At 34.8% G+C, this 24,145-nt stretch overlaps 1 protein-coding gene across 7 annotated transcripts in view; it reads left to right on the top strand.

Moving 5' to 3' along the window:
• Positions 1-24,145, top strand: part of TRPC4 (transient receptor potential cation channel subfamily C member 4) — a 228,386-nt gene that overhangs the window by 114,254 nt on the left and 89,987 nt on the right. For all 7 annotated transcript variants that reach the window (XM_509635.6, XM_009426907.5, XM_009426911.4 and 4 more), the window contains one exon: positions 4,351-4,869. In XM_509635.6, the coding sequence (XP_509635.2) occupies positions 4,351-4,869 (519 nt within the window). The remainder of the gene's footprint in view (positions 1-4,350; positions 4,870-24,145) is intronic.

Below are 24,145 nucleotides of genomic sequence, written 5' to 3'. Positions count from 1 at the left end.
GGATAGCATTAGGAAAAATACCTAATGTAGATGACGGGTTGATGGGTGCAGCAAACCACCATGGCACGTGTATACCTATGTAACAAACCTGCACATTCTGCACATGTACTCCAGAACTTAAAGTACAATAATAATTTTTTTAAAAATTGCCAAAGTAAAAACATTATGCATTTGACCACATGGAATTCATTTCAGGAAAGTCAGAATGTTTCAATATTCAGAAACTTATTAATATAATTTGCCATACTTTTAGGACTAAGGAGGATAATTATATGATTATATCCATTGAAACAGAAAAGGCATTAGACAAAATTCAACACTCATTTTTGATAATAAATAAAAAAGTTATTTGCAAATGGCATAAATATAATAAATAAAACCAATGTAATTGCAGTGGGCAGACAAGTTGGTATCAGTGCTTAAGAAAACTGTGTGACACAAAAACTCTGTACCTAGAAACAAAATCAACATACATGTACGTTATTCCTTCATGTTCAAAACAGAAATAAAATCTTCATACGAGCAATATTCTTAATGGCCCCAGACTGCAAACCATAAAAATGTCTTTAACAATGAAATGAAATAAAATAGAAATTGAAATATTTCGCAGAATTGAAGCAACAGTTTTTGCTACTAACAAGAGGAATATATTTCAAAGAGCTAAAGTTGAACAAAGAAAGCTAGACATAAAGAGTACATATTTTGTGATTCTATTTATATAAAATTTTTAAAGTGTGTGAAAGTTACTTATACTGATAATCATTAAATCTGTGAGTATATCTGAGAAAAGTAATAACTGAGAAGAGTAACAAGTGGGAGGCTTGTGAGGTGCAGACACTCTCCTAGGTTTTAATCTGGGTTGTGTTACCTAAGCATGTTCAGATTTTTAAAAGTCATCAAGCTGTATATTAATATTTATGCATTTTACTATATGTATGTTATACTTTAATAACAAGTATAAAATGAATAGTGATAGCAATGAATCACAATATATTAAATAAAAGAAAGAATTCATGGGGTCATAGCAATATCCAACAACAAAAAGGAGAAGATGGAGAACTTTCATACACAGAAGAATGCAATATAATAAATGTAGAAGTGATGAGAGAATAAGAAAACCTCAGACTTTCAAAAACCATGTAATAATTGATGTAGGCATATAGTTAGTACTCCGTAACAGGCAATTATTTTCTTAAAACACTTTTGTTCTGTTTTTATTGTCTTCATGCAATTGGAGAGGACCCAAACCTGTCCCCTGAGACCTAGATAAACACTAATATTTTGCCTGCCTGGCTGAGTCAGTGTCCCAGCAGAGTCCCCCATGGAGTCCAGCTAAGACAATCAGTTCCCGATGTCTAACAATCTATGACCAGCTGGGTGCCAGGCAATTAATGGTAAAGACAACATATAATGTTAAATTTAGAATACATTTTAGAGTAAGAGCAAGCTCTAAAATAATTATAATTATGTAATTTAAAAATAGTTATTTACTGTATTAGTCCGTTTTCACTGTTCTATAAAGACACTACCTGAGACTGGGTAATTTATAAAGGAAAGAGGCTTAACTGACTCACAGTTCCATATAGCTGGGGAGCCCTCAAGAAACTTATAATCGTGGCAGAAGGCAAAATGGAAGCAAGGCACATCTTACATGGCAGCAGGAGAGAGAGAGAGCAAGAAAGGGGAAGTGCCAGACACTTATCAAACAGCCAGATATTGTGAGAACTCTCTATTACAAGAACAGCATGGGAGAAACCATCCCCATGATCCAATCGCTGCTCACCAACTATATCCCTGTATACATGAGGAGTACAATTCAAGATGAGATTTGGGTGAGGACACAAAGCCAAACCATATCATTACTGACCAACCAATTGACCATTCATCAAACCAGTGCAATGGTTTATTGAGTATTAAAACTCAAACAGCAGATTTATTCTTGGTATATTCTCACATATTTTAATAAACTTACTATATCTCTCTTTAATACTTTTACACTGTTATTTTTTGAAAAAATATATGCTATTCAGTATGGATATACTATACTTATTTTTAAAATAAAATTTTCTGCAATATTCTACAAATATATATTTTATGGTTAATGAATTTGAAATTCTTAATGAGATTTGGGTGGGGACACAAAGCCAAGCCATATCATTACTGACCAATCAATTGACCATTCAACAAACCAATGCAATGGTTTATTGAGTATTAAAACTCAAACAGCAGATTTATTCTTGGTATATTCTCATATATTTTAATAAACTTACTATATCTCTCTTTAATACTTTCACACTGTTATTTTTTTGAAAAAAAATGTATGCTATTCTGTATGGATATATTATACTTATTTTTAAAATAAAATTTTCTGCAATATTCTACAAAGATATATTTTATGGTTAATAAATTTGAAATTCTTAACAGCTTAAAAAGCATAGAAATCCAAGATGAAATTGTACTGAATCCAGAAATTGCCTTCAAATTACATGTCACTTAAACGTACATCTAATAGAGGAAATTACTTAGTTACATTGTTTTGTCTTTCCTCATTGTCTGCCACAGAAAACACTAAAAGTACAGTAGTCTCCTCATATCCAAGGTTTTGCTTTCATCAGTTTCAGTTACCAACGCTCAACTGTGGTCCAAAAATATTAAATTGAAAATTCCAGAAATAATACATAAGTTGTAAATTCTGCACCATTCTGAACAGCACGATGAAATCTCACGTTGTCCCACTCCATCTCACCTGGAACGTAAATTCTCACTTTGTCAGGCAAATGCACACTGAAACCATTTCCCAAACCTTAATCACTTAAGAGCCATCTTGGTTATCAGATTTACTGACACGAGATTGCAGTGCTTGTGACCAAGGAAACTTTATTTACCTTCACAGCGGCCTCAAAGTGCACAAAAGTAAAACACTATCTTAACAGGCAGTGTGGTCACCCTAGTACTCATAAGCACATTTCAAAAAGTGTTTATTACCATCTTCACTATTAAATAATTGCATACCTCTGTAAAGGACATTTTAAATAGATAATTTCATTCCTATTATCTTTAGTGTTTCTCATGAAACCAATGGATATCCTATATGGCCAGATGACTTTAAAATGTGTATAATTGTCCACATATAAAAATGTACCTATATTTAAAAGTAGCATTAATGAAGTGTCATCATGAATGTCGTTTTTCTCCATATGGTTTTCCTCTGATCCTTTTGTGGTTTCCTTCATTTTTCCAGCAGCATATTTCAATGTGACGTGAGTCATCATTTTTTTCTGCCATGCCTGTTTAACTGCCCTTATGTAGCATTAACTTTTCATAAATGCCTCTATGGCTTTGTGCCAGCAAAAATAAATATTAAACTAAAAGTGCTAAAGCAACATAGTGCAGTGCAATTCACTCAGGGTTGGGTGTCAGACAGGTGAACCTGTGTTTATTATATAAGGTCTTTAAAGTATGTGGAAATTGCAGATCAAATTGTAGACCTTCCACTTACTCACTGAGGAACTACATCCATAAAATGTGAATAATAAAGGGTGAGGGTTAATGTACCTAGCAGATGCTTACTAAATAGCGGCTATTATTATTTTCATCATTACCATCCCTAGAGTATAACCCAAAGGAAATCGTGCATAAACACATTGGTGACCTGATTCAGTGGAATTCACACTGCTGACTCAACTCAATGCTTGCTTATTTCTAATAAAACAGTAATGCTAGTTATGGAGCACCTCTTGTCATCTGGAAAATATACCAGAAAAGCACAGATGAAAAGAGGAAGCATGAGGCCAGCCCACTTATTTTTGCTGCCACATTTAGTCACTAGGCTGAATGATAGGAAAGCAGAAGCTAAAACACAGTAAAAACAAACAAAAGACAAAACCTAATTGAGGAATTAAAGGACTTCTACTGCAGAGAAAGAGCTTGGGTTTAAAACAAATCATTAGCTGTTTTTGAGTGTATTTATTGATTATTTTGGACCTCAACATCTCTGAGAAAGCAAAGAAAAGAGTGTCAGCTGGAAAATAAGTTGGGCTTGTTTAAAAGAAATAAAGACATTCATCAAGTAAAGAGTTTCCATAACCACCTATTTTAAGATGCTGTAAAATGTCATAATTCAGATTAAAAAAAGAATAATGCATCATATTGGAAAGTTTTTTTTTTTCCAATTTTGTCTGGTCTTTTTGTAGGGGAAAAGGCCATATCTCTCTTACAAAAAAAAAAAAAAAAAAAAACTGGCCAAGGACATATAAACCCTGTTCCATATTGCTATAGCATGGTGTATGAAATTCACAGGCTTGAACGAAAGAATAAATATTCATCACCTCTGCCTTTTTTTTTTTTTAGGTGCCTCCTATACTCCTTGATAAGCAGTTCTCTGAATTCACTCCAGACATTACACCAATCATTTTGGCAGCCCATACAAATAATTATGAGATAATAAAACTCTTGGTTCAGAAAGGAGTCTCAGTGCCTCGACCCCACGAGGTCCGCTGTAACTGTGTGGAATGCGTGTCCAGTTCAGATGTGGACAGCCTCCGTCACTCACGCTCCAGACTCAACATCTACAAGGCCTTGGCCAGTCCCTCTCTCATTGCACTGTCAAGCGAAGATCCTTTTCTCACAGCCTTTCAGTTAAGTTGGGAACTTCAGGAACTGAGCAAGGTGGAAAATGAATTCAAGTCGGAGTATGAAGAGCTGTCACGGCAGTGCAAACAATTTGCTAAGGACCTACTGGATCAGACGAGAAGTTCCAGAGAACTGGAAATCATTCTTAATTACCGAGATGACAATAGTCTCATAGAAGAACAAAGTGGAAATGATCTTGCAAGACTAAAATTGGCCATTAAGTACCGTCAAAAAGAGGTGAGTGTTGCCAGACTTGATCCATCAAAATGCCATAGAATTTAATCACAGTGAAGCAAACTGCTACTCACAAAATTAGTTTTGGGTTTTAGAGCATTTTCTATTCGGCTGTAAGTGGATGACATTTATTGCCTGCCGGATTAATAATTATGAATCACATTGAAGAGTGGTAATAAATGGTTTAATAATTGATGTTTTTGGCCTCTGTCTTAAAATGTACACATTGACTGTGGTATAATGGAAAAACTAATGAATTTTAGTATGTCCAGACTGAGATTTCTGGCTCTGCTATTTATAAGTCTTGTAACTTTAGGGGGTCACAGATAGATTTCCTTAAGCTTCAGTATTCTCACCTGCTGAATGGATTTAATATTTGAAATTATATATATATACGTATATATACATATATACATATATACGTATATATACATATATACGTATATATACATATAAACGTACGTATATATGTATATATACGAGTGTGTGTGTGTGTGTGTATATATATATATATGTGTATATATATATATAAATAATCAGCCCTCTGTATCTGCAGGTTCCGCATCCTTGGATTCAACCAAATGTGGATGGAAAATGCAGCATTCATAGGATGTGGAACATTCAGATATGGAAGGCTGATTTTTTCCTATCTATGGGTCCTGTAGGGCCAACTGCTGCAGGGCTAGAGCAGCCATGGATTTTGGTATCCACATGAGGTCCTGGAACCAATCCCCCACAGATGCTTGGGGACAACTGTATATATAGACAACATTTTCCTCACAGGTTTTTAGGAAGTGTAAAATATGTGGATGTGTGAAGACTCTTAGTAAATTATATGGTATTGTTTTATTTATATCAATAAATACTTATTATAAAGTATTAATAAAATAAAAGACTTTAGTACAATAGCAGATGTAAGTACTAAAACTTTTCTCATATCTTGCTCATTTTTTTGATTTGTCAGGAATAAGAAACCAAGTAAGTTCATCGCAAGGGAGTAATAAATTTCTTGTAAAATTTCCATATATTAAAAATGCTGTATTAAATAACAGAATCTCATACTTCTTACCCTTAATCAGCCAGCATAATTGCTTTGTGTTTGAGTGAGTTCTCAGAAGACTGTTTACATCTATCTGAAGAAAATATTGGTTCTCTGTTCACTCTTAAATGATAATAATTATCTATTCCAGAACAATACTTGGAAATGCTATGTAAGATGAAAAGAGAAAGAGAAAAAGTGAAAGACTTCTGAATTGTAAAATGTACTCAGTTTCTTTTGAATTTGGCCTTAATGATCCCATATAAGCCCTGGCTGCTTTGTCTGTTGCTACTCACTAAATACTCAAGGTTCAAGATACCTGAACTTGCTTTCTCAATTTTTTCCTCTAGTTATGTGATTAGTTAAGCTAATCTGGTTATCATGGAAGCCTGAAACAAGGTGAAATGAACTTTTCCCTTAATACTGAAGTGAACAGCTTCTTTTGTGTCCATTCCCTCTAACTCTAAAATCACATTTGCTATTTTGAGTCCTTGTCAGCAGTATTAACTCATTTTCTTAGGTTTTTATGTTTTGGACTCAGAGATCTAATATTTTAAAGAAACTAGAGTAATTTTACTACACAATGATAAGATACATTGATGAAAGATGTTCAAAGTGGTAAATGGGAAGATAAGAAGTCATTGCAGGCTTTAGACTTGAAAGATATTCAAATATTGATATGGCCTAAATCTTCTTAAAGATCCATATTAGCACAGTAGTATGCTTTGCTTTCTTTAGTTTTTCTTTGGAGAAGGGGGTTTAAAGAATCGACGCGATGATTGCAAAGATTTTCTCTTATGCCATAGCTGTTCACTGTTAATATTATCCTACAAATGTTGAATGGAATAAAGTTCCCAAGATGTACAATTCATGAAATGAAACAGAGAATGCAGACACAGCCTGCTCTGCTCGCCTGTTGGTCTTTAGGTCTCTCTGCAGCCAGTGAATGAACTCAGATTTATTTTTTGCCTGCACTCATTTTGGTCATGGCATTGAAGCTGATTTAACGTCATCTTTGGCCACAATAACTTTTGTGAAAGCTTGGGAACAAAGTACTCATAAACTCCTTTACCATATCCTCATAACAGAATGCTGTCAATGATATTGCATTAACCGAAGCTGCCAAATTCCTGTCAAAGAGTTGTTCGAGATAGAAATTGTAACTTGAATTTCTTGCATATTTATATTTATATTTTTACCTGCAAAGCAATTAATACACTTTGGTCATGCATTAATTTCCTTAATAGCTGTTTCAACATATATTTCACGGAACACATTCCAGGCAATGCACGGGGCACTTGGGATTCCCAGGTGTCAGGTCTCTGCTCTCATAGAGCTTATAGCCTATTAGGAGAGACAATGAAACATTGAATATATATTCTCCATTTTGTTCCTGAACCACTAAAAATGTTCTTCCTTACTGAACATGTTTTCTTTGCTTATGTTCTTCTGTATATGTTATAAATATAAAAAGTGGGTTCAATGTCAAAACCTATGAAAAAGCCATAACTCTAATCCCATCTTCAGTATGTAAGAAGCAAAGCAATGGAAGGCATTTAATAATTTCCAACACTTCTCTCAAGATGTTTGTATTCTTGCTAATATGAAGTTATGGAAGGGTGATAAAGCCTAATAATACAAGATAAAAGATAACAAAAAACATATAGCATGTAACAAAAAAATAAGAATTAGTGTTATTTTTTAAAAGACACTTTTCTTGTAGATATGGGGTCTTGCTATGTTGCCCAGGCTGATCTCAAACTCCTGGGTTCAAGCAATCCTCCCCAAAAGATACAATTTTAAAAGACATTGTATTGGGATTTTTTTCCTTTCAAAATGTTTTGAGATTTCAATGGAGAAAAAAATGAAAATGAAATTCTTACACAGTTGTTCTGGAGTATCTTGCATTTACTATCAAAGAGCATATTTTTCTCTGATTGAAGATTTTCCCAAAGCAAAATAACATTGGATAACTGATAGCATTATTTAAAAAATTCAGGAATAACATTTTACTTTCATATATACCTTTTAAAATCATAAGTTGTGTTTTATAGCATGTATTCTTAGGTTATTCAGAAATTATTAAATTCAAATGTTAAAGGTTTTCTAGTAAGATCATGTGCCTTAAAGAAAATTCTGCTTTAGCATGTCTTGCTTCATATCTTTCTTACCAAAAGTTTTCCTTGGTTTGGTCTAAATAAGTCTGAGATTTATCTTTAGTCCATCTCTCAGGATTTGGAATGCTTTCTCATTAACCTTCATTCACATAGCTAAGTCCTGCACACTCTTTAAAGGTCATCTCACGTCTTGTCTCACCGCAGGAGCATTCTATGAAGCAAACCCCTCCATAGACTCTCTTGGATAAATGTCCTCATTATACACACCCTATATTGCATTGTGTTATTACTTTTCCATCTCCTCCTCTAGGCAGTGTCAGGAACACATCCATCTTACTCACCAGTCATACTGTAGCCCCTGACATACAGAAGGTGCTCAGTAATGAATGCACCTGAATGAAGTCACAGATGCTCTTAGATCTGGATGGTTCCCTGCATGTTTCTTTGCCTGAATAAATTGCACTATTTGGGTTAATCTCCTAATAACAGCTTCCTTATGAATCAACATATTAAAAGAATTAATGTTGGCAGGATTTGGTTGCAGACTTGTTCTGGTACTTCTCTAATCTCATCCAAAGAGAAAGCTCTGTGTTAATTTCATGCCATAGATATTTTTACATTTTCATTTTATATATTCTTTCTAAGCAGCAGCATCATAGAAAGAAGAATTGTATTACTTCTATTAATTCTAGGCTAACGATGCTATAATTGTACTGATCATATATTAGCAGAACAAACATCTTCTATCAATTCAAATGAATGTATTTTAGCAACTGGGTTAAGTTGTTTACATGGTTTATTATATTAAACCTCCAAATACACTTCTGAAGTATGAACTATTTGTTGCTGTTTTTTTTTTTCATGAAAAAATCGGAGTCACAGAGGGTTATATAATGTGCAGTGTTACTCTGTTAAATATTGGGGCCAGATTGCAAATCCAGATCTTAACTACAAAAACTTGGCTCTAACCATCACACCATATTGCCTCCATCCAGACATCATCCTGCTGAACACTGGGTAAACCTGAGTAAACTGACGCTGCTAGCCTAGTTTTGTTGAGCACATGAATTTATTTCATGACTCAGCTCGCCCGTAATGAAAGCCTTGCATTTCGACATGAAGTTTCATTTGCTTTCATGTTGTGATGAAGCACTTGATTTCTCCAAAGAGTGTGACGCCTACTTTCCCTTTCTTTCTTACTCCACTTTTACGTTTCTGTGTCAAACAATAATCTTTCAAGTACCATTCTGCGATGGGACAGGTTTAAGGTTTAAGGTTGCTCCCTTGACCAAGCACTCCCATCCCGATGCCAATCATCTAAATGAATAATAACAAAGGAAATTGGAAACAAAAAGCATGTAGTCATACCCTTAAAACTGATTCTTGCCCTGTGTGTAACATAAAGGCGAGGACGACTGAGGACATGTCTTAGACAAAAAACTTGTCCCTTGGTTTCTGGCATGATTTTTGCAGATGCAGAGTCTGTGGCAGTTAAAATTACTTCCATGTAGTCATTCCTCTTGCCTAATATTTGTAAGATTACTAAATGTGAATTGAAAGCTTAATGCATTTCTTAACTATTTTTTACAGCAAAGACCTTCCGTAGTTTTTGTTACATGATTGACAATATTGTGAAGTAAGTAATTAAAAGGTAGAGTAGCCTAGATGTCGAATAAAAATAAAAAGCAAGGAAATAGATTATTTGTCTAAAAACATTACAATTCAAACTCTCTATAGCTTTTCAATATATTTAATTTGCCTTTCCCTTTCATGAAGGTATTTCAGCAGCTTTGCAACATTAGCTTAAATTTTGGAACTAATTTGGGTTTCGTCCTACACATTAATGGGATTGTTAAAGGAGAAAAATCAACATTTGAACAGCCCGCTGCTCATGACCTCCTAACCTTCTGTTTATCCAGTCTTGGGGGAATGGAGAAAATGTGAAGAGATTCATGTCAATCAGACACTATCCATGGCATGGTAAACTAAATTCATTCAAAATGTTCCACAATTACAGCTCTTTAAAGCTCTCTTAATCTCAAGATTGTTGGTTCTGTTTCTTGATTTATTTCAAACCCCTTGATATGGAAGCAAGAAACAAGACTGCTGTGAGCAAGAAGACAGGGGAGGTGGGGGAGAATGTAGGGACAGAGAAACACATAGGGTGTAGCCTTAGTACAACCAAGGGACACCTCGGGTGAGAGTTAGAGTGCATAGCAAGAGTGCTAAAGCAGTTAAATAACAAATAGAGCAGACACTGTGGATTGTGTCTTCTTAAAACTGCCTAGAACCCTACTTGTCTGTATATCATGGCCTTTATTTCATAAACTCTTTTTTGATAAGTTTATCACTCCAATAGGTTTTTAATTCAAATGTTATTTGAAAAAGGCAATAAATAATCATTTAAATCCAATCTTACTACAATATGAACTTCATGTTAAAAATCAATCAACAAGCAAATTAAAAACACCACTCATGTTCTTGATTTACCTGATCTCTACATATCTGAGATCTATAGCAAGATGCCATTTTGTGCTTCTGTTAGTAGTTGAGGGAGAGTAACATCTCTCTCTACATATTTTTTATTTTGAAATTACTAACCCTCAAGGTTGTACCCTACCCATCTTTTAAAAAAATCACACAGGTAAGTTAATGATAATGTTGCATCCTTGCTGTCTCATAAGGACCTTGGGTTGGTGTTGGGAAACAATGACTTTCTCCTCTTAGATCCAGTGGATTTTGGTGTCTGGTCAGCAGCCATGCTAGACCTTTGCACTTGCTACAAATTTGACGGCATAGCTGACCATTATTAACCACTGACTGTCTTAGAATCTTTTGTTTTTCTCCATTACTCTTCTTTAATCTGGGATGTCTAAAATATACCTTTCCTATTTTATTATGCCTGTAAATGACATACCGGAGTATATAATTTGGGGAAAAATATCTCATGCTATGAAAATTTTTAAAAAATAAGTTTGAAAATCTCATGCTGGCCAGCTGCAGTGGCTCACACCTGTAATCCCAGCACTTTGGGAGGCCGAGGCAGGTAGGTCACAAGGTCAGGAGTTTGAGAGCAGCCTGGCCAACAAAGCGAAACCCCGTCTCTACTAAAAATACAAAAATTAGCTGGGCGTGGTGGTGGGTGCCTGTAATCCCAGTTACTCAGGAGGCTGAGGCAGGAGAATTGCTTGAACCCAGGAAGCGGAGGTTGCAGTGAGCCGAGATCATACCACTGTACTCCAGCCTGGGCAACAGAAAGAGACTCCATCTCAAAAAAAAAAAAAAAAAAAATCTCATGCTATGGAGACATTTTCCTCATGGACATCAAATAACTCTTAGAGAAGGAGAGCAAAGAGATTACTGAGAGAAACATGAGAGAAAACACCATAGTCCTTATGGTGTTCCCCGTCATAACTGAGTCATTTATGTAAGTAAAGTTGGTAATGCCTTTTCCTTAGCTTGGTTTTCTTATTTAACACACTGGGTTATCTGAATGAGATTCAATTACCATGTCCTTTTCCCTTATGCTTCTTCTATGTTTAAACTGCTTTGAAAAGATTCATGTCCTCCAATGTCCCCTCAAATACCACTTTCTCTGAAAAACCTTCCCTTATATTATACCCAGGTTAAAATTAGTTATTGTTTTCTCTTTTGTATGGTAGAAACATTCCTTTATTGCAAATGTTGGTTTTTCTTTTCATTATTTGTTTTCACATTTTGCTTCTCCAGTTGAACACCTTGCCTCTAAAATTAACCTCCTCCAAAACATTACTCACAACACTACTAAAGGTTTTTTGTTTTGTTTTATTTTTTGGAAAGGCAGATCTAGGAAAAACTTTCCCAGTTATACAATTGAAAATCCCAAGCCCGGGGAAACCCTCAGTTTGGGTCATCATAAATCTGAGCACAACTGTTAAGCATTGTAATGTCTATCACATAAAGTCCAACTGCCACAACAGTCTTATGTGGATTCTGCCTAAATTTTCAGTTTTACCTTTCTTAATGCCCACCGTCACTGCTTAGAGTCTGTATTTCAGCCAGGTGGGAACATTCATAACATTGTTGCAATATTTCCCCTTCTAGGCCTTTATATCAGGCATCTCTTGACGTCGGCCCTATTCCTTTGTTCATCTATTGCAATGGGTTTTATCTGGATCATATTAGAATCACCTGGGAAGTTTGTAAACACTACATTGCTGCATATATCCCACTTTCAAACTAGTTAAATCAGAACATCTGGGATGTTCACCACATCTTTGAAACTTTTTAAGTTTCAAACTCTCCAGAAAATTCTAATGTGCAATCAAGGCTGAGCACTACTTAAAATTATCGGTTAGGGTTTCACCTGTGACTTCTAGCGTCTGTAGATTTCCTTGACTCTCTCAGGGAGAGAAGACAATGGGTCCCAAATGTATCTGATTATCAAACTCGCCCGGACAGCTTTTAAACATAGCACTTTGCATGAAGAAATTTGGCTTCAATAAGTCCTTGCATTCATGACATCCCATGAAACTTATTTCAAATTTTTCCCATCTTTCTCCACGCCTCACTATCCACCCTGCCATTTCCTTATTCTATTATGGCTTCCCGGAACCAGAAGCCGTCCTCTCTACCTACTGTACATCCTGCTCATTTCTCAGGACTCTCAGAGCTTTTATTTCTTTATCTCCCCTATCTTCAAAACAAAAGAGTCTGGTAGGAAATCAATATCCTATTTAAAACGGAGGAGTAGACCTGGGGAATGGAAAGACAACCAGGCAAGGAATTATCGATGGCTGTTGATCAGCACATAGAAGGAAAGGGATCATACATTAACATTTTCCCTGCCCTGGAATAAGTAGCTTAGGGCATAGAGAAAGAAAACCTTTCCATTCCTAATACATATACCATAGACATATCTTCTTCCGTGTAAATTTCTGATCATCTAAGGGTATAAGAACTGTGGGGAAAATGTTTTATTGGTATCAAGTAACTCATCTGTCTACCATTGAAATAAAATATTATATTAAAATTAAAAGAACAGGTTGGTTGTGGTGGCTCCTTCTTGAAATCACAACACTTTGGGAGGCCGAGGAAAGGCAGATCACTTGAGCCTTGGAGTTGGAGACCAGCTTGGGCAACATAGCAAAATTCTGTCTCTACAAAGAAAAAAAAATTTAGCTGGGCATGGTGGCATGTGCCTGTAGTCCCAGCTACTTGTGAAGCTGAGGTGGGAGGATCACCTGAAGCCAGGCAGGTTGAGGCTGCAGTGAGCCAAGATTGTACTAGTGCATTCCAGCCTGCGGAACAGAATGAGACCCTGTCAAATTAATAAAATAAAATAGAATAAATAAATAAGTAAATAAGGTCTATGAATTGGATATAGTGCTCTTTTCTGCCCCTAACCAAGGATGTAGTGTTGGACAACTTATCCTTTGCATTTCTATTTTCACTTCTCTAAAATATGTTGCCTTGTGAAGATGAAATGTAATAATGCAAGTACAGAACTTAGCATATTTCCTGGCATAGTTGAAAGAGTGGCTATCTATTATTATCAGCTATTATTATTATTATTATTATTACTATTTTTTGTCTGTTCCTGGGCCCCCAATATAAAAGGATAAGCATATGCAGAAAAATACAAGATTCCACTATATACTATGCAGCAGAAAGTGTAGGAAGTGTTAGCTTCATCATTTAACATTTTAATACTTGTTATAAACACTCATCTGTTTCTTGTGGGTTACATTACTGTTTTGAATATCAAAAAGAAGTTGGCTGGACGTGCTGGCTTACATCTGTAATCCCAGCACTTTGGGAGGCCAAGGCAGGTAGATCGCTTGAGTTCAGGAGTTTGAGACCAGCCTGGGCAACACGATGCAACCTTGTCTCTACAAAAAAAAAAAAAAAAAAAAAAAATTAGCCAGGCATAGTGGTGTGTGTCTGTACTCCCAGCTACTTGGGAGCCTGAGATGGGAGGATCAATTGAGCCCAGGAGGTTGAGGCTGCAGTGAGCCATGATTGCGCCAGTACACTTCAGCCTGGGTGACAGAGTGAGACCCTGTCTCAAAAATAAAAAGAAAAAGTTTGTTTTTCTTAAGTCTATTGGTATAATCAGTACTCCAAACTATTTATATTAAGATATATATTGTCACCAAAAAAGTATAATATATACATTCATCCCAGCCCCTAATAACTCTTCCCATTATAGGCTTTCAAAACAACTTACATTGTATAGTACATACTTGGTATTAACTTGCCCATCTGAATTGCATTTTAAAATATATTTTAGGCATTGGTTATGTATGCCCTTTGAACATGACTGCTACACCTCAGAATCTTAGCTATACTCATAGAAAGGATTTTCATACGTGAGACTACACTGAGCGATGTGAATTGTGAAATCTGTAGAAAAAAGATATAAGGCAGAATTCCTGTAGCTAAGTTTTCTCTCCTGCTGTTCTGTAGAGCATGCTCAATGACCGATTGCTGAGCCTCTGCCTCTCTTTTCTCCATGGTTGTGCACACACCTGCTGTTGCTAGGCAGAGGCAATATGGATCACAGAATCCCTAATGCTTTACCCCAGCCCCCTCCTAGGGACCAAACCTTTCAGTGCCTGCCACTCTGTAATGGCAGAAGCAAATGCCTATTCAGTACTTTTCAGACTGGCTCAGGAACCTATGACAAGTCATTAGGCATTTAATTTAACACTAGGCTTTTAGACCCTTGAATTCAATCCCCATGAGTTTCTTTACAGCTAATTAAGTTACATGTAACCACTGTCTTCTAATTCCTATCTGAAAGTGTTTTTTTCCCCCACAGTTAAATTTGAAATTGTGTGTGTCCAAAACATCGTATAAATTTGTCCTTTTAAACAGCACTGTTTAAGAAGTAACAAGTGTGTCTTATAAAACATAAAACAGCAAATTGTAGTTTCATATTAGATATAAAAACTTGTATTTGATACTGCTTTAAATAAATATTTTAAAATTTATTTTCAAGGAAGTATACTCTTCTAATTCACCTGAGAAAATGTACATAAGCAGCTCTTTATGATGCAGCTTTCATTTGGCAAAAACAAGAATCAAAAACATTAGGCTAATGATAATATCTTTGATAAACTACATTGTGTATTGGATATCTTCCCTTGGTCCTCAAATGAATTGCTTTTCAGCATAAAACGGGTACTTCTGACTCTGATGATTGACAAGAAAGTGCTAGCAATAAGATCATCAGGTTTCCATTATTCAGATACAATCATGTAGTTTGTCAATGATGGAGAAGGCTTTCTCTTATTTCTGTTGTACAAATGTTCACATTTATACTTCAAGGTTATTTTCTCTTAGGCCATTATTTAGTGACCGATATTTTCTCTGTCATTCATCACAAAACACAAGAATTGCCAGCTTTTAGAGCTGCAGCCTTAACAGCTTATTCCATTCAACATATTTCCTGGAAAAATACAGAAAGCCAATAGATTGTCCTTTGGAAGTTTATGAAACTGAAACGTAGTTCTCAAGAAACTTTTGTTGATTTTGAGATATAAACTTCTGCTTGAGTTCTCATAAATTATGCATATGAGAGGGAACGTTTTTACTTATTCCTCACCCTCATTAATCTTTGACCCTGTTAGACATAGTCATAATTTTTCTAAATAGAGGTTAATTATTTTATGTTTGAATTTTTAGAAACAAAGACACACAGTAAAACTCTCTAGGATTGATCATGTCTGTGCTATAATTTGGTGGTTCATGATTCTGAAGCTGAATTCTGAAGCTGTGTGTTTACAAATGGCTTCTAGGTGGTATAGAACAGGGAAAGCAATCACATAGCTCTATGGTTTTTGTTTCACACCCTATTCCCTTTCTCCTTCGGAGTGTTAGGGAACACGGAGTGGCATGCCCTCTGCATGCACAGAAGGAGCAAACTAAGCCTATCCTCCATGGGTCCTTGCTAGCTCCCTTCTTGTTTGTAAATGCTTGCTGAAAAAAAAAATTCTACACAACACTGATACAGTGTTAAATGATGGACGTTGTTGTTATTTTTCTCCATGCCCTTATCTATGAACAGTGATTTTCCCAGGCAGCTTCGGGACATGTAGCCCTGAAACCTCTTTTTACCCTTTTCTTGATTCTCCTCTTTTTATCTTATTAATTGCCAATTAATAACTGTACTTATTCCTGGGGCACATAGTGATGCTTTGATACATAGAATGTATAGTGATCAGCTCAGGCTAATTAGCATATCCATCATCTCAAACACGTGGTCCTTCTCTTTGACCACTGGGGTGAAGCTGGAAATCTTGCTGGCAGCTAAGACAGAGAGCACATGAGGAGGCTAGCAGAGGGGATTGGAGCTCCCACCACAGAGATCTTCTCTCTGTCTCTAAACGCAATTCCATAAAAGGTGAATTTTTGGTGCCAAAGACTAAGAATGGCAAAATGAGAACACAGCAAGCCCTAGGCCAAGTTCAAATTTCTTTCAGAAGTTTCCTAAAACCTGGAATTTTGCTCTTGCTTAGATAATAAAATGAGATTTCCAAGAGCCACCTTATTGAAGCCCAGGAAAATATTTCTAACTTTGAGATTTTATGGGAGACTTTCCTAAAAATAAAACACCTTAATTGAGTTTCAGTGGAAAAATAGGATTTATTCAGACAAAGAAGTTAGGAAAGGTATATGCGGAAGAAATACTCTGTGCAGATTCATGGAGGCAAAGAAGAGCATGGAACATGGAGGCACATTCAGTGACCTTTCTGTCCTCATTCCAAACCCGTGGCCTCTACCCTCATTTTATCTCTGCTGGGCAAGTGTGAATGGCTCCTCTGTTGGGTCTCAGCTCATATTATCACCTTCTCAGTGAAGACTTCCAGAACACTTGATCTCATTGGTATCCTTTTCTCCTACCCATTATTCCCTTTTATATCACGATTTTATTATCTTTGCAACCTTTATAAAAATCCAAAATAATTTTATTTGTGTGTTTATCTATTGTCTATCCTCCTCCACCCGTATCTAAGTGTCACCTTATCTGATTTGATTATTAGTGCAGTTTCAATCCCTGAAACAGTGCTTAGAATATAGTAAGTGCAAAATAAATGATCATAAATCCGGGTGGGCAGAAGCTGAAATTAGGAAAAAACACAAAGACTAGGTCATAAAGACCTAGGATCGTCAATACCAAGGAACCTAGTTGTTATAAAATGCTGTGATATTTAATCATGATTAAATATGTAGATCAATATTATCTTTATTATTTTTTGAAACTCCTATTCTTCAAAGAAGAACTCATTGTCTTTCTCTTTAAGTCTGGTCCTTCTATCATCTCTGTTAAAGTAGGAGGCACTCCCGGTTATTCATGTTAGAAATCTGAGTCATCCTTGATTATTTTATATCCATCATCCCCAAAAGCTTGATGGGATAGATTAGAGATAAATGCAAATTGAGAGGTGCTGGCTAATTTCCCTTCTCTTGAATCAGAGCCTGCCTTGGCTACCTGCATGACCCATAGAATGCAACAGAAGTGACTTTATTCTTAGGCTCGCTGTTTTCTGGGACTGGGTCTCACTCTGTCATGCAAGCTGGAGTGCATTGGTGCAGTCTCGGTTCATTACAACCTCTGTCTCCTGGGCTCAAGTGATCTTCCCACCTCAGCCTCCCAGGTAGCTGGAACCACAGGTACATGCAACCACACGGGGCTGATTTTTGAATCTTTTGTAAAGACAAGCTTTTGCCATGTTGCCCAGGCTGGCCTGAAACTCCTGAGCTCAAGCAATCCACCCACCTTGGCATCCCAAAATGTTGGGATTACAGGATTGCTTTGATTATTTGGGCATTTTGTTTTGTTTTGTTTTGTTTTTCGTTTCCTATGAATTTTACAATTGCTTTTTCTAATTTTGTGAAAAATGACATTGGTAGTTGAATCCGTAGTTGCTTCAGGCAGTAAGATCATTTTTAATTATATTAATTTTGATCTGTGAGCATGGCACGTTTCTCCATTTGTTTATGTCATCTACTATTTCTTTCATCAGTGCTTGGTAGTTTTCCTTGTAAAGATCTTTCACCTCCATGTTTAAATATATTCTTAGGTATTTTTTCTTGTACCTTTTGTAAATGAAATTGCCTTCTTGATTTTGTTCTCAGCTAGATTGTTATCAGCATGTAGAAGCGCTACTGATTTTTGTACATTGGCTTTGTATATACTGAAACTTTGTTGAATTCATTTATTCAAATCTAAGAGTTTTTTGTGAAGCCTTTATGGTTTTCTAGCTGTAAGACATGTCGTCGTTGAACAGGGTTAATTTTACTTCTTCTTTTCCAGTTTGGATACTTTTTATTTTTTTCTTTTGCCTAATTGCTCTTACTAGTACTTCCAGTACTGTGTTGAATAGGAGGGGTAAAAGTGGCACCCTTGTCTTGTTTTAGTTCTTAACAGGAATGCTGTCAACTTTTCCCAACTTATTATCTCATTGTTTCATTGGTTTGAAATAAAACAATTACCTCTGACTAGATCCTACCCTTTCTTCATGATGTTAAAACTGGGTCTTAATAAATTTCCCCTCATTTATCAGGTTAGACTGGTTCTCCCTCTTCTATATATAGAGCATGTACATTTACCACATTATGTTATAATTAATTGTTTTAGGTCTCTCCCCTTCATGAGACTCTGAGCTCCTTGAATCCAAGAACTGAAATCTTTATTTATTTTGCTATCTTCAGCAACTACAATGGCACTGGTACATTAGCTATGAGCTCAATACATGTTTGTGGAATTAATGCTACATTGTTTTTTCTTCAAGTCAAACAACCCATTGGTATAATACCTTGATGGCAGTTCTTCTAAGAGATTTTATGTTGAGGAATAACTTGACCCTTGGTGAGGAAAAAATAACAAAGCTTCCCATATGATTTTTGTTGACTGCCTTCTATGCATACAATGAAGGTAAATGCTATATGGGGAAAGAAAAAAGAAATAGTAGCTAGCTCCTTTGGAGGTGGGGAAAGGGACGTACCACTTCGATAATATTTAGGCAAACATATACAAAATAAAATCATTTTGTTTGATTTTAACTATTTTAATGAAAGGAATATTTGACATAAAACTTGACAAAACAATTTAAATAATATTGATTGATTGCATTTCATTTTTATCTCTTATACAGTTTGACATTCATCTTGCCCAACAAATATTTCCAAAAATATTATTCACATAGCATTGATTGTGTGATTAAAGTTCAAATGCCTAGGAAGCTGTACTAGCTATTAAAATATAACAGATATTGTTGTATTGAAGCATTTTAATTTTTTTACTGTATTTTTTCATCTTTTATCATTTTGGTTTTACTTATGTTTTATCATTTCTTCATTGACTATTGTTGCCAATATGTCTCTGTCTAGCACTTTAAACTCTAGAGGAAGAGTTTTAATTTTCACAGCTTCTTGTGTTAAGAAAAAATTATTAATATCTCAGGAAATAAAAACAGCATCAGTCTTTGATGCTTCTGTGTGCTGACTGTGTGAATTGAGTGTTTTAGAATCTTGGCCATCCATTTTCAGAAAAGACAATGAATGAATATGTAAGAAAGTCTGTCATCCAAGGAGATTGGGGATAAAATTAGTGCTAATAATAGATTATTTCGAACAGCTAAATTGTAAGTGCCAACATTTTCTTGCTTATAATGTAATAAATTCTGATGAAAATAATTTGGCTAAAAATCTAACATGTTGTGTATTATCTCATTTTTATACAAAATATAATATATAGAATTTTTTTTTCTTAATAACTCAGAGCTTCAGAATAGACCCCAGTTATTATACTTTGACATCTGGTTGTAAGTTTAGGATTTTTAAACACTCATATTAATAGCTTTTTTGGCCTGTATGAAAATTATGGCAGAAATCTTTTTATAGTTTTGAAGTCTTGTCCCTCACTATTTGCCTCTACTTGCTAATGTCAAAGAAGCTGCCATTTTATATTTACTTATTCTGATCAATTTTGGACTGGGCAACCTGAAAACTACTCCAGGCTGAAGTGTGGGAAAGTCAAAGTAAAAATTCTCTAAGTAAGAATGTGGGAATTCGTTTAGAAATACAATGCATATTTAATGCCTGAATACTGTGGCATTTATTTTAATATCTTGGAGACCTTGTTTTACTTTCTTAAGCTTCAGAGAGATCAAGGTTGCCTACCAACTTATATGTGAGTATTTAAAATGAATCTGTGTGTGTGTGTTTGTGTGTATGTGTGTACAAAGAGCTTTGATAATATAAATGGAAATGTTTAGACTCTTGAAAATTAAAGTATAATTAATATAAACAATGAAGAACTACTTCTCTGGAGTTTATAGGAAATTTACAGAAAAGACAGTTAATTTAACCAAACATTTAATTTTTTTGGAAATTATCAACATAGGACTTCATGAGGGAAGTGCTGCTAACATTTACTGAATAATTTAATTATAAACAAAACATAACAGCAGGCTTTTTCAAGCTCTTGAAAAAGTATTATTATGTGATACTTGTCATATATAAAAGAAAATATGTGATATATATATATATATATGTAAGTAATAAAGCATAATAATAAACAACCTCCCCATCCCTGAACCTACCTCCTGAGGTAAAAATATACTAATGTGTTTTTAAAAATAGGCCTAATCTGCTACATTTTTAGAGATCCATTGCATTTTCAAAATACAAGAACTTTCTCACTTTAATGTTTTCACTGGAAACCTGAATAGTCACAGGGGATTAGTCAGCTGTCTTTCTCTGTCGTAGTCTTTCTGAGTGGCCAGCCTCTGACTACTGTGCTTTGTTTTGTTCTGTTTTTAATTTTTCTATTCTGGTGAAATATACAAATACAAAATTTACTATCTTAACCATTGTGTGTGTGTAGTTGAGTGGCATTAATTGCATTCATACCGTGCAACCATCACTACGATCCACTCTAGAACTGCTTTCATCTTCCAAAACTGGAGGGAAGGGGAAATGAGGAGTTAGTGTTTAATGAATATAGATATTCAGTTTCTGGCATCCACCATTCTAGTTTCTGCCTTTATAATTTTGACTAATTACCTCATAAAAATGGAATTATATATTTGCCTTTGTCTGATTGGCTTATTTCACTTAGCCTAATGTCCTCAAAGTTCATCTGTGTTGTAACAAATGCCAGATTTTTCCTTCCTTTTTAAGGCTAAACAATATTCCATTGTATGTATTTACCACATTTGCCTATCCAGTCATCCACTGAAGGACACTTGGGTTGGTTACTTCCATGTTTCAGCTATGGTGATCATACTGCTATAGAAATGAGAATACAAATATTCTTCAACACCCTACTTTCAATTCTTTGGGCATACCCCCAGAAATGGAACTTCTGAATCATATAGTAATTGTATTTTTTTAATTTTTGAGAAACCTCCGCAAGTGTTTTTCACAGTGGCTTTACCATTTTACATTCCCACCAACACTGCATGAGGGTTCCCATTTCTCCACCTCCTCACCTACAATTGTTATCATCTGTTTTTGTAAATAGTGGCCATCGAGTGTGAGGGTGCATCTGTTTGTAGTTTTGATATGCATTTCCCTCATGAGCAATGATGTCAAGCCTCTTTGCAAGTGCTTATTGGCTGTTGGTATATCTTCTTTGGAAAAACGTCTACACAGGTTGCCCATTTTCTTTTTTCACCTGTGTGTTTGGTGTTATATCTAAAAATTATTGCCAAGTCCAATGTCGTGAAGTTTTTGTTCTACTTATTTTTCTAAGAGTTGGAGAGTTTTAGGTCTATGTTTAGGTCTTTGATTCATTTTGAGTTAATTTTTGGTATGGCAAGGGCCCAACTTCATTCTTATTTATGTGTATATTCAGTTTTCCCAGCACCATTTGTTGAAAAAACTTTCTTTTCCCCTATTGAATGGTCTTGGCACCATTATCAGAAACAGTTTGATCATATATGTGAGGGCTCATTTCTAGGCTCTCGACTATTTCACTGGTGATTATGTCTGGGTTTTTTTGCCAGTGCTAATGTTTTCATTACAGTAACTTAGCAATAAGTTTTGAAATCAGGAAGTATGAGACCTCAAGCTTTGTTCTTCTTTATCAAGATTATTTTGGCTCTCAGGGTCCCTTGAGATTCCATATGGATTTTAGGATAGACTTTCTATTTCTACAAAAATATCACTGGGCTTTGTATAGGGATTGTGTTGAGTCTGTAAATTGCTTTGGGTAGTATTGACCTCTTAATACTATTAAGTCTTCCAATCCATGAATGTGGGACATCTTTCAATTTATGCATGTCTTCTTTAATTTCCTCCACCAGTGTTTCATAGTTTTCATTTATACGTTTTTACATCCATGGTTAAGGTAATTCCTACATATTTTATACTTTTTGATTTTTTTTATAAATTGAATTTTCTTAATTTCCTTTTAAAATTACTCTTTGATTATGTATAGAAATGTAACTTATTTTTGTGAGTTGACTTTGTACTCTGCTACCTTGCTGATTTTGTTTATTAATTCTAACTATTCTTTTGTGGAATCTTCAGGGTTTTCTGCATATAAGACTACAACATATGTAAACAGATAATTTTACTTTTTTCTTCTCGGTGTTGACTTTTATTTTCTTTTTCACATAATTGCTCTGTCTAGAACTTCCAGTACTATGTTGAATAGAAGCAGTGACAGCAGGCACCTCGCTTTGTTCCTAATCTTAGAGAAAAAGCTTTTAGTCTTCCACCATTGAGTATGATGTCCATTGTTGATTTTTCATATGTGGATTTACTGTGTTGCAAGAATTTCCTTCCATGCCTAATTTGCTGAGTGTTTTTATCATGAAAGGGTATTGAATTCTGTCAAATAATTTTCCTGAATCAATTGAGAAAATAATATGATTTTTTGAATTCATTCAGTTAATATAGTATATTACATTGATTGATTTTATATGTTGAAAAATCAGCCCATTCCAAAAATAAATGCCATTTGATAATGATAGTCTTGGTAGGTTTTGTGTTTCCAAAAATTTGCTCATTTTATTTAAGTTATCCAATCTGTTGGCATGTGACTGTTCATATTCCTCTCCTATAATCCTTTTTCTTTCTTTAGAATTAGTAGTAGTGTTTTCATTTCTGATTTTAGTAAATTGAGTCTTCTGTATTTATTTTAGTCAGTCTCACTGAAAGTTTGTCAATTTTATTGATCATTTTGAAGAACCAGCTTTTTGGTCTCATTGATTGTCTCTGTTTTCTATTCTCTATTTTGTTTATCTCTGCTTTCATCTTTATTATTTCCTTTCTTCTGTTAGCTTTGTGCTTGTCTTTTCCAATTTATTAAGTTGTAAAAATAAACTTTCAACTTGAGATCTTTCTGTTCTTTAATGTAAGTATTTATAGCCATAAATTTCCCCCTTAGCTCTGCTATCCCTGTGTCTCATAAATTTTGGTATGTTGTATTTTTATTTTCATTAATATTTATTTTCTAATTTTTCTTGTCTTCTTTGATCCGTTGGTTAAAAGTACGTTGTTTAATTTTCACAAATTTGTGATTTTTCCATTTTGCTTTTCATATTGACTTCCAACTTCATCCTCTTGTGTTCAGAAAAGATACTTTGTATGATATCAATATTTTTAAATTTATTAAGAATTAATTTGTGACCTAACATGTGGTCTACCCTGAAAATGTCCCATGTTCACTTGAGAAAAATGTGTATTCTGTTATTGTTGGGTAGAGTGCTCTGTACATGTCTGTTAGATCTAATTGGCTTATTGTGTTGCCCAGGTCCTCTATTTCATTACTTAAAGGAAGATTATTCTGTCTGCTCTTGAGAGTGGGTACTGAAGTCTCTAAATATTTTTGTAGAATTTTTTACTTCTACCTGGAATTCTGTCAAAATTGATATATTTTCATGAACTACCATCAGGTGTGTCAATGTTTATAATAATTATATCTTCTTGTAATAAACCTTTTATTAATATATAATGTTCTTTTTTCACCTTTTTAATTTAAAATCTATTTTGTCTGATATTAGTATTGCCACTCTATCTCCCTTTTGTTACTATTTTCATGTAATTGCCTTTTTTATTCTTTCACTTTCAAACTATTTACGTGTTTGAATTTAAGGTGAGTCTCTTGTAGAAAGCATATATTTGA

This window comes from Pan troglodytes, chromosome 14 (assembly GCF_028858775.2).
Source record: "Pan troglodytes isolate AG18354 chromosome 14, NHGRI_mPanTro3-v2.0_pri, whole genome shotgun sequence".
In the NCBI taxonomy this organism is placed as follows: domain Eukaryota; kingdom Metazoa; phylum Chordata; class Mammalia; order Primates; family Hominidae; genus Pan; species Pan troglodytes.
The sequence above is the reverse complement of the archived record's forward strand: the minus strand, read 5'-3'. Positions and strand labels throughout refer to the sequence as shown.